We start from the raw sequence: 20,765 nt of genomic DNA on the forward strand, positions 1-20,765 counted from the left end.
AGAGTACAGTGTGTTAGACTTCCCAAACCTCTTATACAACCCTACATTATTGGATATTGCTATTATGGTTAATTGTGTGTGGGTTTATCAAATTATTGTTGGAGTGGCAGGGAATGTGTCCCTTGCTTACATACTTTTGTGCTAAAGGTATCTCTCTTTGCCAGGAAGTTGGGAAGTATGTCTTTATTTGTAATACAAAGAATATGTATAGCTACAGTACTGTGTGAAAGTTTTAGGCAATGCTGTAACATAAGAATGCTTTCAGAAATAATGGTTTATTTTTATCAATTAAAACAATGGAAAGTAAAGGAACAGAAGATAAATCCAAATCAAATCAATATTTGGTGTGACCACCCCTTGCCACACCGCCATTTACCTTCAAAACAGCATCATTCCTTCTAGGTACACTTGCACAGTTTTTGAAGGAACTCGGCAGGTAGGTTGTTTCAAACATCTTGGAGAACTACCGTATTTATCGGCGTTTACCGCGCACTTTTTTCCCCTTAAAATAAGGGGAAAATCGTGGGTGCGCGATATACGCCGATACCCGCTTCCCACGCTGAGTTTGAACTGCGCCGCCTACATATATCGAGCGCAGTACACTCGGGTACATTCGGCCAGGCTCGGCTTCACTCGCGGTCACGCTCTGTGACACCTCCTAGCCTTTATGCGTGAGAAGCCAAGCGTGGCCGAGCGTGCCCGAGTGTACTGCGCTCGGTATATGTCGGCGGCGGCGTTCAAACACAGCGCGGGAAGCGGGGATTCGACTCAAAGACAGCGCGGGAGGACACCACCGAGGCCGCAGACGGACGTCGGACCGGACAAGGCCGCCGATGGACGCCGGGCAAGACACCGACGAGGGGCATTCAAACTGTAAGTATTTTTTTTCTGAAATTTCCCTTCTAGTTTAGGGGTGCGCGCTATACTCGGGTGCATGCAATACCCTGATAAATACGGTAATCACATGTGTTCTGTGGATGTCGGCTGCCTTAAATCCTTCTCTCTCTTCATGTAATCCCAGACAGACTTCATGATGTTGAGATCAGGGCTCCTTGTTCTTCTTTACACTGAAGATAGTTCTTAATGACATTGGCTGTATGTTTGGGGTCATTGTCCTGCTGCAGAATAAATATTTGTGGCCATTGGCCAATACCTAATGGTGTGGCATGATGGATAAGTATCTGCCTGTATTTCATTAAGGACTTGGTCATTCCCCACTTTGGACGGGGTGGGTCAGCCACGCCTCTTGACCATTGGCCTCTGGGAACCCTTCTGACCTTTGACCTCTGGGGAGGTCCCTATTCCAATTCCTGAGTCCTAGCCTTATTCTTCAAGGGGAAACCCTAACCCTAAACATTAACTCTTAACCCTGACCCCTAACCCTAACATTGAGGACACCATTGACCCTGACCAAATCTCCAGCCCCATTTGCAGATATGCAGCCCAAAACTTGCAATGAACCTCCACCATGCTTCATTGTTGCCTGTAGACACCCATTATTGTACTGCTCTCCAGCTCTTCGCCAACAAACTGACACTTACTATAGCCAGATATTTCAGATTTCGACTCCAGAGCACCTGCTGATATTTTTCTGCACCCAGTTCCTAAATTTTCCTGCATAATTGAGTTGCTTAGCTTTCTTTCCATGTTGGATGTATGACTTTTTTTCAATGAAGACCACTTCTGGCTAGACTTCTCCAGACAATAGATGGTTGTACCTGGGTCTTACACGTTCCTGCCAATTCTGTGCTGATGACACTGCTGGACATATTCCGGTGTTGAAGGCATGATGTGTCTTTCATCTGCTGCATTAAAATGATTTCAAAGGTTATCAACTTTTTTTTTTAAATAACAAACATGTCATACTTACCTCTGCTGTGCAGCTTGTTTTCCACAGAGTGGCCCTAAGCCTTGTCTTCTGGGGTCCCTCGACGACTGCCTCGGCTCCTCCCAGCATCAGATAACCCCCTCTGGGAAGTGCCTTCCCAAGGGGGTTACCTTGCGGGCGTGCTCCCGAGTCCAGCGTTTGTGTCCATAGACACAAATGCCGGACTCGACCCCACCCCCCCGGCGCCTGCATCATTGGATTTGATTGACAGCAGCGGGAGCCAATGGCTGGTTATCCAATGAAACCAGCACGTTCTCGACATGGGACTTTTGAGGGCTCAGGTAACTAAACAGGGGGGCCAGTAAGTATCGGATGTTTTTTTCACATAGGATGCATTAAGGTAAAAAAACAGGAAAAAAAATTGAATATGTTTTACATTTTTCCTATGGATAAAAAAAATGATAGAAAAATGAATCGTATGTATGGAACTCCATCGGTCAAAAATCCACGCATGCTCAGAATCAAGTCGACGCATGCTTGGAAGCATTGAACTTAATTTTTTTCGGCTCGTCGTAGACTCGTAGTGTTGTACGTCACTGCGTTTGGACACAATCGGATTTTTGACTGATGGTGTGTAGGCATGACTGATGAAGATCAGCTTCATCGGATATCCAACGAAAAAATCCATCGGATTAGAATCCATCAGATATCCGATCGTGTGTATGATGCTGAAGGTTTACAACCCCTTCAAGTATCCTTGGCTGACCACTGCATCTACGGTCCTCAACATTGGGTAGCGCAGTGGCCAAGTGGTTAGCACTTCTATCTGCAGCAGTAGGGGCATTATTTCAAATCTCAACCATAGCACTACCTGCCTGGAGTTATCATGTTCTCCCGGTAAAAGGCATAGTGGTAAGTAATAGGCTCCAGTCTAAATTGGCCCTAGTATGTGTACAGTATGCATGCATGTGAGTTAGGGGTCTTGAATTGTAAGCTTTTGAAGGCAGGGGCTGATGTGTGGGTACAATATATAAGTAAAGCGCTGGGTAAATTGTCAGTACTATATAAATACCTGTAAAAAAATAAATAAAAGAGAGAGTGAGTCAGCAAAACAGAGCAAAAACAGATATAAGACAACTTTAACATAAAAATGGATCTCTGTTGGAGCCCCAGGTTGCCCTAAAATATGGGGTGCTACAAAAGTAGGAAAGTTAAAGGAACACTAAAGGCAAAAATGTTAAAAAAAAAAGTGTTTCCGAACGCTGTCTTCTGGGGTCCCTCGGCGGCAATCTCGGCTCCTCCCCGCAAGAGCTTTCCACCTTCATGCAAGCAAGCTTGCATAGTGGAAAGCTTTTGCGGGCGTGCTCCCGTGATACAGCGGCGGGCATAGCCGCCGACTGTATCACTCGGCCCCGCCCCCCGGCGTGCATCATCGGAAGTGATTGACAGCAGCGCCAGCCAGTGGCTGCGCTGCTATCAATCCGTCCAGCCTAGCCAATCAACGGCCAGGCTGGGAACCGAAGAGTATCACGGGGACGCGTGCGGGACATTCAAGGGGTGAGGTAAGTAAAACGGGGGTTCGGGGGGGGAGGCGGTACCGTCGGATGTTTTTTCACCTTAATGCATTGGATGCATTAAGGTGAAAAAACATTTACCTTTACAACCCCTTTAAGCTTAATCCCTCTTTTCTCCTGCTATGCTTCATTAGTGGTCCTCACTTATGATCTACAGCAGGGATCCTCAAACTACGGCCCTCCAGCTGTTGCAGAACTACACATCCCATGAGGCATTGTAACGCACTGACATTCACAGTCATGACTAGGCATTATGGGAATTGTAGTTCCTGAACAACTGGAGGGCCGTAGTTTGAAGACCCATGATCTACAGTATGTGCATAAAACAGCACCTGGGTTTTGGGTTGAGATCGGGAGGCATGCATGGGGTCTGCTAAGTGCCCCGTATGCAACCCATATTTTTAGCATTTCCTTCAAAGTCAGAATCTTATTCTTCAAAGTCAATGTTACCACTGGCCAGGCTTCTCCTTACTTCTTGTAAATGTGACAAAACAACATTTAAGGGTACACATCCTCAGCCGCTGGAGGGTCTTTTCAAACCCCCTCCCCCCGCCCCAAAAAAAGGAAAAAAAACTCTCCTGTCGTTCGTTCCTGTTGATAGGACAGGAAATCTCTTGTATGGAGGCTGTTTGTGATGAAAAGGCTTTTCTTTAGGCTGGAATTTTACTTTAAAATCAGGATCATGCTGCAAAATCGGATTGGGGGGTTCTAATAGTGTGAACAAATATCTGACTTTCTCTTTTTGCTTTTGAGTTTTATTTTTTCTGGTAATATGCGAAAAACAGCTCAACGTTTTTTATTGTCTTGCAGATGGAAAGGATCTACAGAGCCCTAGGTAGATTAGTAAAAATCCGGTTAATATCTTTCAGGTATGAGAACTTATGTGTGTATCAAATACTAAATAGAGATATATTTATTTTCCTGCTCTCAAATAAACCCTTTGGCCTCATTCACATGGGGTAATTACATTCATGCCCCGTGCAGGACCGCGTTTATCGCACAAAGACGCACAGTCTCATCATGTCCCAATATGACATACATGTGGGTGCGGGTGTGTGTGGCTGTTGTGCCCAAACTCACCCTTGGTGCATTCGGGACCATGCACCCACACAATGCATTGGGAGCAGCGTCTGTATCTGTGTAACCGATGAGTACCAATAGACAATAATAGGACTGGTGGCACTGGAATGCACACAACACCTATGCATCTCCGTGCCAGTAAAACATGGCCCTGCATGAGACATGGGTATAATAATTGCCCAGTGTAACTAGGCCTTCAAGTAAAAGGATCACCACTTGACCCCTATGCCTTTTCTGGCACGTTTTGTTTACATTTTTTTTGCTAGAAAATTTCCCCCCCAACATGATGCCTTTTTTTGAAACTGAGGTCCTACAGAATAAATTGGTAGGCGTTACAATTTTTTTTATGTCACACGATATTTGTATATTGGTTTTTCAAATGCAATTTGTTTGGTTCAAATACAGTTTTTTTAATTCTTAATAGGAAAAAAACACAATACAATACCATTTTCTGGTAAAATATAAAAGATGATGTTACGCAGAGTAAATGGATACCAAACATGTCACGCTTTCGAAATTGGGAAACAACGACAATCTATGTAAATTTTACTATCCATTGGTGATGTTTTAAAAGTCTTTACAGGTTACCCCTTTAGATTTACAGAGGAGATCTGATGCTAGAATTACTGCCCATGATCTGACATTCGTAGTTGTACCTCACATGTGTGGGACAATTTCTGTGTGCAGGACCGACTGGTGCTTAAGCCTTTGCACGTGAACGGGGGGGCGGGGTGCACTTAATTTTTTTTTGATTAGCTATTTATTTATTTTTTATTCTTACTCTGTTACTATTGCTGTCACAAGGAATGTAAACATCCCTGCAATAGGCATGTGACAACAAGTACTCTTTATGAATAAATTTGAGGTCTATAAGACCCCAGATCCCTCCTCTGCCCTCTAGGGGCAGTCTAGGAGAAGACTCATGACCAATTCACACTGCCTTGCACTAAAATGTATGGCAAATGCATGTACATTTCCACCCATTTTAGTCGCATTTTAATGTGCACTGAAGTCCGCTAACATACACTTTGATGTCCGTTGACATGCATGTGCGCAGCATTATGGTGTGATAAAGATACATTGGAAATAATTGTTTTTCAGATGTACTCATTTGTATTTCTGCCTGTGCCCCTGTTGCAGATCTTCCCTCAGTTCCTGTCAACAGGAAATTTCACTATAATGTGTAAAAACAATCTGACTACACTTGCAGATAAATGAAACAAGTAAATGAAATACCATGGAAAAAAAATATCAACAATTCTTTAATCACCATATATATTTCATAAACACTAAATGAATATATATCACGTGAAAATTAATCAAAATAGTCAACAAATATATAAAAAGCGACAAGTCCATAATAAAATTCATAAACCAAAAATGTCAACTGTGTCCAATCTTCAAGTCTTTTTGGCCAAAGGTATAAAAAACACACTTACATTTTCAAAGTGTCTACCCAACACTGAGGATAAAAGCGACTTTTAAAGTTCTGTTAGCTCCAGCCATGATCTATGACTGTGAGCGGACAGGCTGTGTGGGATGACATCACTACAATAAAGCTCCACCCTACGTGTTTCAATGTAACGTCATCATCAGGAGCTTTTAGATGTTTATACGCTGTTATCCTTAGTGTTGGGTAAACACTTTAAAAATGTAAGATTTTTAAACTCTTCATATTCCCATGATCAAGTTATCAATCTTTAAGAAAAAAACTTTACAGTATTGACAGTAATGACCCAACTTTCTCAGTCATTTCATGTATTGCTTCTTGTAAATTTGCTAGTACTTTTGTCATTATTCTAGCTCTGGAAGTGTTGTTGTGAACCATGAAGTCAGTACAGAAGTCCCTTTCGAAAATTATATAGGAGAGCAGGCCAACTTTGCAAAAGATGTGGAACACATTGTACGTGGTTCAGAATACAACAATTGCACATACAATACATCAATGGATAATGGTAAGCATGCATTCCTTTCTTTATTTCTTCCTTGCTTTTCTGTCTATGAATCTATCTATCTATCTATCTATCTATCTATCTATCTATCTATCTATCTATCTATCTATCTATCTATCTAATCAGTGGAGTCCCATCTATTAGGGGCACATGGGTGCCGCCCCCCTAATCCATGCATGTGTCCAGCTGTGTGACATTAGGAAACTGTCAAACAGGTGCGGAAAAATTGTTTGTCAGTACATGCCCAGCGTCTAAATGCAAGCTTGTCAAAGCTGCTGGCTCTACAACTTCTGCCTTTTTACTTGATGGATTCTGTCCCTTCCGTGAATTTACAGAATGTGCTGTACCACAATGGCAGTTTTCCAGTCGCTATTTCTTTTCATGTAAGGCCATTCCAGCTCTCTACCATTACGTGGAAGGCAATGTTGTGGCATCATTGGGCAAGGCAGTCAGCCACAAAGTCCACGTTACTGCTGACATGTGGTCCAGCAAGCATGGGCAGGGACGATATATTTCATTCACAGCACACTGGGTAACTCTGCTTGCAACCCGAAAGGATTCAGGACAGAACTTAGTGCTGTAGCTTGTTGTGCCCCCACATCTCCATACAACTGGTGATGATGCAAGATCTGTCAGCTCTACCCCCCTCCTCCTCCTCTTCCTTCATGCCCTCCTCTGCTGAATTGTCCTATGAACCTTAAGTACCCCCTAAGTGTTCAAATGGCTATTTAATGAGTCAGGCTAAAAGGTGCCATGCAGTGCTTCAGATGGTGTGTCAGCTCTGTGGGGACAGGCCCAGAGGTGGTTCACGTCATGCCAGCTAGAGCCAGGAATGGTGGTGTGTGATAATGGCACAAACCTCCTATCCGCCCTTAGACAGGGAAAGTTGACATGTGCCATGCCTGGCACAGGTCCTCAATTTGGTAGTGCAGCATTTCCTAAATAGGTACCCAGGGTTTGGAAGATCTACTATAGCAGGCCAGAAGAGTCTGTAGCCATTTTAGGAGATCATACACAGCCAGTGCTCGGTTGGCTGAAATTTAGCAGAAATTCCACCAGCTCATAAACCGCCTGATTTGTGACATGACCACCATGTGGAACAAGTGCAGCAGAGGGCTGTCAACAAACATCTGTGTGAGTATGGCACAATGACATGCTCAGGCCGACTCAGCTTTTTTTTCCCCACTGGTCAATTGCTGCTCATAAAGAATGCATGTACTGTACTGTCACCATTTGAAGAGGCCATAAGGATGGTGAGCTGTGACAATGCATGCATCAGTGACACAATCCCTGTTGTGTTCTTGCTGGATCAGACTCTGCATGGCATTATGGACAGGGCACTCAAGGCAAAGCAGACGGATGAAGAGGAGGACTTCCTTTCCTCTCAAGGCCCACTTTATGCAGACACTATTGTAACTATGCCACAGAACACACAAGAGGAGAGAAAGGAGAAGGAGGAGGATTCTGGCAGTTTCAGAGGCATTGAAGCAGAGGAAGACATATGTCAAACAGTAATGCCGCGTAGACACGATCATTTTTCAGCATGCAAAAAAAACGAAGTTTTCCCAACTTTATCATTAAAAACGACGTTGCCCACACACCATCGTTTTTAAAAAATGATCAAGCAAAGCGCGGTGACGTACGTCACGTACAACGACACTATAAAGGGGAAGTAAAAAATGGAAATGGAAATGGAACTTCCCCTTTATAGTGCCGTTGTACGTGACGTACGTCACCGCGCTTTGCTTGATCATTTTTTTAAAACGATGGTGTGTGGGCAACGTCGTTTTTAATGATGAAGTTGGGAAAACTTCGTTTTTTTTTCATGCTGAAAAATGATCGTGTCTACGCGGCATTACTGTTTGACATATGTCTTCCTCTGCTTCAATGCCTCTGAAACTGCCAGAATCCTCCTCCTTCTCCTCTCTCTCCTCTTGTGTGTTCTTTTTTTTTTTTTTCCCTTTTTTTTCCACGTCAGACTCTGCTCACATTTTAGCAGCGAGACAAGCTCACGGTTCGACCGCCCATAACGTACCTCTTGTGTGTTCTGTGGCTGCTTTAGCTGATTCAGTGTTAGTAAAAGACGAAAAGTGTTACAGCGTGATGAATGTGCTTACTCCATTATGAACGGTAGTTTTACTACGAGCTCTCCCGTCTCATAACTTGCTTCTGAGCATGCGCAGGTTTTTTACGTCGTTTTAGCCCACACACGATCATTTTTTACAACCCGAAAAACGACATAGTTTAAAACGACATTAAAAAATGCAACATGTTCGGAAAAAAAAATTGTTGTTTTTCAGAACCTGAAAAACGATGTGCAGCCCACACACGATCATTTTAAATGACGTTTTTTAAAAACAACGTTTTTTTCATGCAAAAAATGATCGTGTGTACTCGGCATTAGAGCTGGTTTTCTATCCCCAGAACCCTTGTGAGTAGTGCATGGCTGAGAGGGGGCAGTTCCAGATACTCAGTGGCCCAGAGGAGTCTGCTTCTCATGCCTCTGCAAATTTGCGGTGCTTGGGCTCCCTCATGTTTCAAAGCCTGTGAAAGGACCCAAGAATATGTGGAGTAAACAGAAAGGATCACTATTGGTTGGTGACCCTCCTTGACCACCATTATAAGGGGAAAGTCTCAGAACTCATCCTGTCCCCACAGAGAGTCCAGAAGATGAAATCTCTTGAGGACACGTTAAAGTGGAGTTTATCAAATGATTTTCCAGACTCTGGTAGATTACAGTGTCGTGGAAAACTTTGTTTTGAGGCTTCTGTTAGTCAAGAGAGGAGCGGTGGAGAAGGCGGCCACCTAAGTGATGCATTTCTGAATTTATTTAGTCCTCGACGCGCAGGGTTGTCAGCTTCCACATCCTATCGGCAGCATCTGCATCACATGGTGGACGATTATCTAGAAGCTTTCCAGTCGATGATCCACTGGCTTACTGGATTATGAGAATATCCACTGGCAAGAACTTGCCCAGTATGCTATTGATCTGCTGGGCTGCCCTGCATCCAGCGTTATTTCCAAACCTGCATTCGGTGCTGCTGGAGGTTCTGTTACTGATCATAGAACACGTCTGTCCACAGACTCCCTGGAGTGTACAGCTGGTGTTGTGCTGCTGGCAGATGTGCTGCAAGGACCTGGGACACCCTTTGCTATACCATCATCCCAGTGGAGACTGCTGAGAGGTCATGAGGTATAGCAGGGACAAACTGAGTTGAGTGAGGAGGGACAGATTTGTGCCCCTTTTGTGTGTTTTTAGGTGCTCTTGCCAATGGGCTAGTGGTGGGAGGTTAAATGCCTTGTCAAGCATGTGGTACCCAAATGGTTGGTGTTTTTGACACACTTGATGCGCTTGAGACAAAGTTTGCAAATAGCAACAGTGCGATCAGCTGCACGTGTTCTAAAAAAGGCCCAGACAACTGAGCTGGGGGAAGTGGGCCGGGAGATAACAGCTTCACAATGTGACGGAATAGGGTGACTGCTCTCTACTCTTCCATGATGGCTGTCTCATTGGGGTTGTGCCTCACCCTCACTTTCCTCCTCTGCTCTATCCAGCACCCAATTCGAGTAAGTGACCTCACCATCATCATCTCCTCCATCCTTATTACCACTGGAGACAACCTGGCAATACACTGCGGCTGGGGGAACATAAATGCCAATTTGTGTACCTGTGTTATCCCCTCTCTGTTGGCTCGTGTTCCTGCCTTCCTCAACCTCAGAGTCAGAACCAAGATCTGAATTGAGTAATGGCTGTGCATCATCAAGGTACAAGTGGCTGACACTGTGTTCTAATAACTCCGCTGACTCCTCCATGCCTGATGCTGGGGCTATGGCAGGAATAGCTGTGGACAAGAAGGCAGGTTTTGCCACTATGGCAGCTGCAGGGGACTGCGCGCTAGTCTCTGCTTGGGTGACAGAGGATGAAGAGGATGAGGACGGTTTAGTAAGTCAGTCCACCATCTCCTCTGCATGCTGTGGCTGGATAGCATGAGCAACATCACTAAACAGAGGAAATTATACCCTGCTTAAGGATTGACCACGTCCACCTTTGCCTGTGGACACATACGCTGATGGCCCTATTACAGTGCTGTGGGAATGTCTGCCTCTCCTTGCTGTTCTCCCAGACATAATGGGGGAGTGGGGGGTGCTTTTAAAAAAATGTAATAAAGATGTGTAAATGTATAAGTGGATGCACTTTTATCAATGCAAAGTGGTGTTTGGTGCACTTTGAGTATTTGCCACATAGACACACTTCACAGATATACTATATTATACTGCAATATACTGAATCGAACATACAGTAACACTCAGAACTATATGGCTTTAAACTTGCAGTAATGCAATGAAATATATGGCGTTAAACTTGTGGTAACGCAATGAAATATATGGCGTTAAACTTGCAGTAGCGCACATAACTATATGGTGTTAAACTTGCAGTAACACACAGAACTATCCTGCGTTAATTGCAGTCATGCACAGAACTACATGGCGTTAAACTTGCAGCAATGCAATTAAATATATGGCGTTAAACTTGCAGTAATGCAATTAAATATATCCTGTTAACTTGCAGTAACACAATGAAATATATACAGTGTTAAACTTGCAGTATTGCACAGAACTATATGGCATTAAACTTGCAGCAACACGCAGAACTATATGGCGTTAAACTTGCAGTAATGCACAGAACTATATGGCATTAAACTTGCAGTAATGCAATTAAATATACAGCGTTCAACTTGCAGTAATGCACAGAGTTATGTGGCGTTTAACTTGCAGTAACACAATAAAATATACTCTGTTAAACAGTCACTACACTCAAACTGACTGAACTATCCCTACATTGGCACTAATGTAAAGATGAATGGACGCACTACACTCACACTGAACTATCCCAAGATGCATAGTGAACCGATATTCTATACTGACAGTAGAATCAGAAAAGAACACTATAGCACACTAACTGTCTAAAAGCACTGAACAGAGCCTTGTTCTATCTCTCTCTACGCTGCTATCACACTACAAATGGCCGCTATGGAAGGAATACTTTTATAGTGTGGGGAGGGGATTAAGAGCAATGAGCCATGATTGGATACAGTCATCATAACAGCATCCAATCATGGCTCTGACAGTGCTCTGTTCCCTGATTGGGCGAAGCTTTTATTGCTTCAGTCATTTAGCCTTTCAATGCACTGTGTGGCGGCACAGTGCATTGTGGTCATTTGGCGGCATTCGGTGGACAGAACAAACGGTCGAACGACCCTATAATTTGGTTGTTCGGAGAACTTTTGAAAACGTAATGTTTGGCCCAAACTCATGCTCGGGCCGAACCGTTCGCCCATCCATAGTCACACATGTTCTGGTAAAAACACTCTAAGGCCGGGTACTCACGACCAAACATGTATGGTGAAAGCGGTCCGTCGGACCGTTTTCACCATACATGTCTGCCAGAGGGCTTCTGTACGATGGTTGTACACACCATCGTACAGAAGTCCGCGCGTAAACAATACGCGGGGCGTGTCCGCGGTGTCGCCGCGTCGATGACGCGGTGTCGCCGCGACAATGACGCAGCGACGTGGGCGGCCCACCTTTAAAATGCTTCCACGCATGCGTCGAAGTCATTCGACGCATGCGAGGGACGGCGGGCGCCTGGACATGTACGGTAGGTCTGTACTGACGACCGTACATGTCCGAGCGGGCAGGATTCCAGCGGACTGTTTTAAAACAAGTCCAGGAATATTTGTCCGCTGGGAAAAGGCCCGGCGGGCAAATGTTTGCTGGAATTCGGCCCGCTCGCGCCCACACACGACCAAACATGTCTGCTGAAACTGGCCTGCGGACCAGTTTCAGCAGACATGTTTGGTCGTGAGTACGGGGCCTAAGAAGAGAGTTCCCCTCGTTTTGTAGAGCTTTTCCCTCACTTCCTGTATCTCTGGGACAGGAAGGAACAGAAAAAGTGCCCAATGGGACACAGTCGGAAAAAAATAATATTTTGACTATACATTTGATTGAAGGGGTTGATAAAAAAAAAACAAACAACATACATATTTAACTCCATGTTGCAGCATCCATGAGATATTACAGCTGTCCCATGACTCTGCATCACAAAAGAACATTAGTAAATACCTTTGAGATCTAAAAGGGAAGTATAGCCCAAAAATGTTTGGTCATACTTCTCTTTAAAGTTGACTTACTATAATTGAAGGTAAACTTTGATTTTAGGCTTGATACAAACTGCATATACTTGGTATCCTTGTATTTAGGACAGTTTGTCACCTGGGGTAGGTATCAGGGGTTGTAGTTGGAGATACTAAGACACACCTTTAGAGTCCACTAAATGCTAGGACCTATTGTCACTATGATATATCATTGCCGATATCATCAGCTATGGGCCAGATTCACAGCGGCAATACGCTGGCGTATCTACTGATACGCCGGCGTATCTACTTATACGCCGGCGTATTTTCAAATTTGCCGCGTCGTATCTTGTTTTGGAATCCTCAAACCAAGATACGACGGCTTTTGGCTAAGATCCGACAGGCGTACAGCTTCGTACGCCTTCGGATCTCAGGCCCCGTACACGCGACCGAGTTTCTCGGCAGAATTCAGCCAGAAACTCGGTCGGAGCTGGATTCGTGTGTACACTTTTCAGCGAGGAACCCGTCGAGGAACTCGTCGGGCCGAAAAGAGAACATGTTCTCTATTTTCACGTTAGTCAATGGGAAAAGTCGGCCCGCCGAGTTCCTCGGCGGCTTCCACACTGAACTCGACGAGGAACTCGATGTGTTTGGCACGTCGAGTTCCTCGGTCGTGTGTACGGGGCCTTAGGTGTAATTTTCCAGCGGCCGATGGGTGGAGTTTGCGTCGTTTTCCAGCGTCGGGTATGCAAATTAGCTGATTACGGCGATCCACGAAGATACGCTCGTCGGCTTTTTCCGTCGTATAGTTACGAGTCCTATTTAGATGGTGTAACATTAGACCATCCATGTTAAAGTATGGCCGTCGTTCCCGCATCGAATTTCAAATATTTTTTTTTTGCGTAAGACGTCTGGGAATACGAAAGTACGTTACGCACGTCGCCGTTCAAAAAACACGTCGGGGCGCCGTAAATTCGCGCAAAGCACGCCAGGAAATTTTCAGACGGAGCATGCGCAGAACGTCCGGCGCGGGAGCGCGCCTAATTTAAATGACACACACCCCATTTGAATTAGGCGGGCTTGCGCCGGACGGCTATACGCTACGCCGCCGCAAGTTTACAGGCAAGTGCTTTGTGAATCAAGCACTTACGCCGAAAACTTGCGGCGGCGTAACGTAAAGGGATACGTTACGCCGCCGTAATTTTTCATGAATCTGGCCCTATGTTGGCACTGATCAACGTAAACACAATACTTGTTAAAATGTAAATAAAAAATAATACATTGTAGTTAGCTGTAGCTGAATCCATGATACAGAAATTGCTAAAAAAAAACTTGACAGTTAAGCAAAAAAAATAATAAAATGCATTCTTATATAACTTTCTGGTTAAACATTTGTAATCCCCAAGTAACCCTAATTAATTTCTTCTTCCTTTATTTTGCAGAGATCTTTTGCTTCAAGTCCCCAATTGTCAACACAACAAAAATCGATATATCAGGTACTCTTTTCTTCATTTTATTACACTGGGGAATAAACTCTATCAGTCATTGTTCTGTATCTTTTTTATTTAAAGTATTTATATCTTTCAGATTTGTGCTCCTTTGTGAATATTGATCCAGAATTCAGGAAATATTATTATGGTATAAATGGGACCACTGAGCTCTATTGTGTTAACAACTGCAGTGGCCTCACATTGAATACATATCGGTTAGACTGCCACCATGGACAGTGCTCACTAACAAACAAAGGTCCTCTGTGCTAGTAAGTATCACCCATAACTTATCTGCTTCTTCATTATTATCTTTAACATATACAGTAACATATACAGTATATTACCCAGAGATGTATCTATCAAAGCGATGCATAGAAACACTCTATGTGGTGCCTAGAAAAATACCCCTAAGTAGAGAATTATACTCTTTTATTTCTTTTTTACAGTTTACTTTACCTCCTTGTATAGCACAGCAGAGTCTTCTAAAAATGGTATCTGCAAGTGTCACAAATTTCGAAAATAATATTACTCACTTGAAGACAAAGGCCCAAATTCTCATATCTGGGCATAAAACTGCGTAACATATGTCATTTACGTTACGCCGCCACAAGTTTTACAGGAAAGTGCTTTATTCACAAAGAACTTGCCTGTATTCAAATGATCAAATGATCCGGGTAGGGGGCGTGGATCATTTAAATTAGGCGCGTTCCCGCGCCGAAAGTACTGCGCATGCACCGTCCCTAAAATTTCCCGACGTGCATTGCGCTAAATGACGTCGCAAGGACGTCATTGGTTTCGACGTGAACGTAAATGGCATCCAGCCCCATTCACAGACGACTCACGCAAACAACGTAAATTTTTAAATTTCGACGAGGGAACGACGGCCATACTTAACATTGGTTGCCCCTCATATAGCAGGGGTAACTTTACGCATCGCAAATCTAACTTAAACGTCGTAACTTCACTGCGTCGACCGCGCGTACGTTCGGGAATTTGCGTATTTTGCTAATTTGCATACCCGACGGGGAAAACGACACCTAGCAGCGAAAAAAAAAATTGCATTTAAGATCCGACAGCGTAAGAGCCTTACGCCTGTCGGATCTAATGGGTATCTATGCGTAACTGATTCTAAGAATCAGACGCATAGATAGGACGGCCCAGATTAGGACTTACGACGGCGCACATTGCGTTGCGCCGTCGTAAGCCCTTTGAGAATCTGGGCCATAGCCTTTTCTGGCACATTTTGTTTTTTACAAGTAAAAATCTGTATTTTTTTTAGCTAGAAAATTACTTAGAACCCCAAAACATTCTATATGTTTATACCAGAGACACTAAAAAATAAAATGGCGATCATTGCAATATGTTAATGAATTTGAATGCAAAAAAAAACAAAAAAACAATATATAACCCAATTTTTGATTAAGTATAAAAGATGATGTTACACTGAGTAAATAAATATCTAACAAGTCATAAAATTGCACACGCTCGTGGAATGGCGACAAACTACGTGACTCAAAGTCACGCCAATTTCTTTGTTACGTGTTACCTGTTTAGAGTTACGACTGAGGTCTAGTGCTGGATTTATTTCTCTTGCACTAATGTTTGTGTTAATACCTCATATGTATGGTGCAAACACCATTTTTTTTTACCTTGTCCCATTATTATTTTTTTATCACTTGCATTCCTTTTACAAGGAATGTAAACATACCTTCTAATAGACATAAGAGATCACCGGTCCTCTTTATGATGAGAACTGGGGTCTATTAGTCTCCAAATCTCTCCTCTACCTTTTAAAAGCAAAGGATAAAAAAAAAAGTTTATCTCCAGCCTAGACCAGAAGTGACGTCATGATGTTGCTCCGGTCCTCCAAGATCATAGAGGTGATCAGAGATGATCTAGTCTCTGTTCACTTCTATGGCCAGCTGCACAACCTGTTGGATAATTTCCTGGGTTTGCTGGTAAAAACAGTAAGCCTGAGAAACACCGGTGAACGGCAGGATGGGGGGGACAACCCCTCCCGCTGCTTCTGACAGCAACCTAATTATTCGCTCTGTCTGAAAAAAAATACGGGGTGTTATGGCTGACATACTATATATATATGTATTGTGGTCGGAAAGTGGCTACCCAATGTTTGTTTTTTGATGAAGTCATGAAAATCATTCCTTGATGGCTCTGTTCCAACTTTACTTTCAGAACATCTGGTTTATAGTACAGATACAGCGTAATATTGTACTGTTAACCTTAAAAGTGGCTGCTGGAAATAAATTGGGCCCCCTTACCTGTCCAGAGGCTGCCTGCCCTGTGTTCAGTCCCAGAAGCACACAAATGATTTCAGGTTCAGTCTAGGGGTCTTTTTACCTTTTATTGCAGATATTGAAAAGATATTTAGGGGAGAGGGTTTAGGGTGCAGTATAGTCTATGTAAAGAATCCATGTAAATACTTCCTGCACTGTCATCTACCATTCAAATCAGTAAAAAAAAAATGATCTGTTTATAGTAGGGGTCTCAAACTGTTACAAAACTACAAGTCCCATCATGCCTCTGCCTGTGGCAGTTATGCTTGTGACTGTCAGCCTTGCAATGCCTCAAGGGTACTTGTAGTATCGCAACAGCAGGAGTTTGAGACCCCTGCTCTATAGCAATGTCTGTGCTGTGTAATTTTTTTCTTGTCCCTTCTCTTTAGCATGTATACAATGCAAACTCTAATTTTGGTATCAAGGAGATCTGTTCTCATTTGCCATTCTCAAAACGTTCTATCCTCTCAGCTGTCAGATATCAGACCAATACTGGTACACCGGGGATCAATGCAACACAGCTATCAGTAAACCCGGGGTCATCGCTGGAGTCACAGTTGGACTGGTTGTTCTCCTTATTGTATTTTTAATTCTGCTTTTCTTCGCGTATAGACGTAAACATCGCTCAGAAAAAATGAAGTGAGTGATTTATTGATACAAAAGAAAATAAAGGATCAAAACCTTTATAGCAAAAGTTTAATCTTACCACTTTTATCTGTATATTTTCTTCCTTTAAAACCAGAGTGATACAGCCAGAATTGCGTTCATATAAGGACATCTGGGAGCCACCTGGTTATCAAGGAAACCCAAGAGACAAGACCAGAAAAGGTGAGGGATCATAAAAGACAAATTTAGTTAGCTCCATAGTCTTTATCACAACCATTCAGTTCCTGAACATCACCCCTTCTATTAGATGCTGCCATGTATATCACCCACCTAACTGCCCAAGTTCTTACTGTCACCCTCTCTATTCGTCCTAGTGATGACTTTCACCACAACCTCAAATAAAGATAGATGCAAAAGTTTGAGTTGTTACCAAGACAGGAACTGAAGTTAAGTCTTCCAGTGGGGACGCTTGTTCTGGTGACAACTGTCTAAGGCTCCATTCACACTAATGCTTTTTTTGGTGCATTTTGCATTTTGCAGAATGCAAGGAAATTTTTTAACATGGTTTCCTATGGAACATGTTCACATCAATGTTTTTTTGTGCCTCTGCGTTTTTGAAAAGGGTCAGAGACTTTTTTTCCAGAAAAAAGCAGCGTTTTGCATGCAATAGAATTCAATGGACCTGCATCCAAAACGCATTTTGCCGCGATTTTGCGTTTTTTTTAACCTGTTCATAGCTGGTTGTTAAAGGAAATGTAAAAAAAAAAAACTTACTGCCAAAAAAAAACCCCGCAAATCGCGGTAAAATCGCGGTAAAAACACACGTCAAAAAAAGGAAGCAAGCACCGCAAAAAGCATTGCAAAAACGCTCAAAAGCAACATGCATAGGTGTGAATCGAGCCTTAGCCCCCTTTCACCCTTGTACAACTTCAAAGACGCGCGATTTTACCGCGATTTCGCGGCCGCGATTTTACCGCGATTCGCGGCCGCGATTTTAATGAATGCCTGTGTAAGTGGCATCAAAATCGGACCAAAGTAGTGCAAGGACTACTTTGAAGTCGGCACTACTTAAAGTAGTGCCAGTATAAATGGTTGTCATTGAAAATAATGGAGAATGACTTGTCATACGATTTTGCAGTCCAAAATCGTGAGACAAGTCGTATAAGTGTGAAAGGGGACTTAGACCTCTTTCAAATTGAGGCGTGGAGCCGCGGTGATGGTATAGCGCGGCTATACCGTCGTATTTACCGCGATATTCAGGCGCTAGCGGTGAAGTTTAACTCCCGCTAGCGGCCGAAAAAGGGTTAATACCGCCATTGCGGAGCGGTATTACCATGCTTTCCCATTGATTTGGGAAGGCGCGGTATAGGAGCAGTGAACACACCGCTCCTATACCGCGGTAAAGATGCGGCTAGCAGGACTTTTGGAGCGCTCCTGCTAGCGCACCGCTTCAATGTGAATGCCTTCGGGCTTTCACATTGAACACTACAGGGCAGGTTTTTTCATGCGGTATAGCAGCGCTATTTTTAGCGCTGTACCGCATGAAAAACGCCTCAATGTGAAAGGGGCCTTAGGGAGGATTTCATTCTCTTTGAAGAGATTTTGAGACTATGTTGGTGAGCTTTGGGCTTGTGCCAATGAGCAGTTTGACACACACGTTTGACATCAGTTTCAGATCACATCTATGATAATTCTGAATTAATTGACAAGAGCATTAAGCCTGGTACACACTGGCCGGATATTGGTCAGTTCAACAGAAACCGTTCGACATTAAGCCCGTCTGTACAGCAGCCTGTCCGACAGAAGCTGGCTGAACATTCAGCTTCTGTCAAATGGACATGCTGGAAAAAAGCTGCTGATTGGCATCCGATCAGCACTTGCATCCAATGGTTGCAAGGGCTGACCGGTGTATCCCTATACCTATGTGTGTGATTATATGTCAGTAATAAGGCCCGTACACACAAGATGACTTTTTGACAACAAACCTCAGACGGGCCTGTTTTTGCAGACAATTGGACCATGTGTACGCTCCATCATACAAACTTTTTCACTGTGAGAACAGACAAACTTTCCGGCAACAAATGTCCTACGTTGGCTAATCCGATCGTGTGTACACAGCACCTCCATTCACCTGCCGACTCACTCACTCACCCAATGACTGCCCCACCCGCTCACTCACCTGTTGACCCCTGCTCACTCGCGCACCGACCCGCCCGCTCACTCACCCGCTGACTGGCCTGCTTGCTCACCCGCCGGCCCATCACTAAATTTCTTGGGGGGGGGCAATTTCCCCAATGCCCCCCTGGATCCGCCCCTGGCTGGGAGAGGGAGCAGCTGAGTTGAGCTGCTGAGTCACTGATGGAAGTGGGGAGTTTATCTTTTGGAGATGAAGAGAAGAGAAGGTGTTTTATAGTGAAATCAGGTAGAATTGGACAGAAAGGACAACATTGCTTGGAAATTCAGTGCAGCAGAAAAGTCAGCTCACTACAGGAGGTTAGTAGCTTACTGGGCTTCTGGGACATCATAAAAAAAAAAACAATTTTTAAAAGGAAACGTAGGAAAATGCCCAGATCCTTTTATTATTACTTATTATTGACACTGCTACTATAAATTTTAATATTACTAAAACATCTATTTTGTATACACAGGTTACCACTCCTAGACCCCAACTAATTGATGGATAGCCTCAGCAGTAAGTCGCCAACCTGAAAATGCCGCCACCCAGGACATGGAGCGCTAAACTCTGTCCTATGAAGAATGGAAACAACTGATGACAAACTTGCTGATGAAAATGTGTTGACATTCCCAGGAAAGTGAATCATTTAAACAATGATAAGTGACATAATTAAATTTTTGCAGTATAAAATAATAACATTCTAAAAACGTTATTTCTGATAATTTTGATGATGAGTTTTATTGGTCATTTGACATTCTTGTGTATACTTAAAAGATAACATTTCTGAGTAAATAAAAATGTGTATCTTTTTGTTTTTGAATGTTGTATTGTGGGAAACCAAAAATATGAAACAACACAAAATCTACTCAAAAGTATTACAGTATTTATTATTTATCCTACTATGTTAGATTTAGAATGTATTTTTTTTAAACAAAGTGTCATTACAGCATTATATTTTTCTATTAAAACAAATAAAAATGGTTGCTGTGTAAATAAAAATTACTTAGTGGGTCCTCGGAATGCATTGGGTTGCGAAGAACTACATTTTAAACATTATTCTACCAATTAAGAAAGATCATTAGAATTTCCAAATATACACTACGGCCCAGATTCACAAAGGACTTACGACAGCGTATCTCCAGATACGACGTCGTAAGTCTGAATGTGAGGCGTCGTATCTCGGCGCCTGATTCAAAGAATCAGATACGCCAGAATTTGTATAAGATACGACTGACGTAAGTCTCTTACGCCGTCGTATCTTAGGTGCATATTTACGCTGGCCGCTAGGTGGCGCTTCCGTTGATTTCCGTGTCTAATATGCAAATGAGCTAGATACGCCGATTCACGAACGTACTTCCGACCGGCGTAACTTTACCCCTCATAAAGCAGGGGTAAGTCATATTAGGTATGGACGTCGGAAACGTTGGAACAGCGTCGTATTTTACGTCGTTTGCGTAAGTCGTCCGTGAATGGGGATGGGTGTAGGTTACGTTCACGTCGACTAAACATCGAGCTGGCGTAAGTTAGGGAGAAAATTCAACGTGATTCTGAGCATGCGCGCATGCGCCGTTCGTTAGGTGCGTCATTTACGCGGGGTCACAATTCATTACCATACAACACGCCCCCTACCG

General features: G+C 43.4%; 1 protein-coding gene across 1 annotated transcript in view; it reads left to right on the top strand.

Moving 5' to 3' along the window:
* LOC120933454 (mucin-3A-like) overlaps positions 1-19,938 on the top strand; it is a 42,870-nt gene extending 22,932 nt beyond the window's left edge. The window contains exons 4-10 of the mRNA XM_040346682.1: positions 4,213-4,271; positions 6,286-6,437; positions 14,011-14,064; positions 14,156-14,327; positions 16,824-16,991; positions 17,095-17,180; positions 19,607-19,938. Of these exons, the coding sequence (XP_040202616.1) occupies positions 4,213-4,271; positions 6,286-6,437; positions 14,011-14,064; positions 14,156-14,327; positions 16,824-16,991; positions 17,095-17,180; positions 19,607-19,620 (705 nt within the window). The 3' untranslated portion in view covers positions 19,621-19,938. The remainder of the gene's footprint in view (positions 1-4,212; positions 4,272-6,285; positions 6,438-14,010; positions 14,065-14,155; positions 14,328-16,823; positions 16,992-17,094; positions 17,181-19,606) is intronic.
* The last annotated feature ends 827 nt before the right edge of the window (positions 19,939-20,765 follow it).

The sequence above is a fragment of the Rana temporaria genome, chromosome 3 (assembly GCF_905171775.1).
Source record: "Rana temporaria chromosome 3, aRanTem1.1, whole genome shotgun sequence".
Classification (NCBI taxonomy): domain Eukaryota; kingdom Metazoa; phylum Chordata; class Amphibia; order Anura; family Ranidae; genus Rana; species Rana temporaria.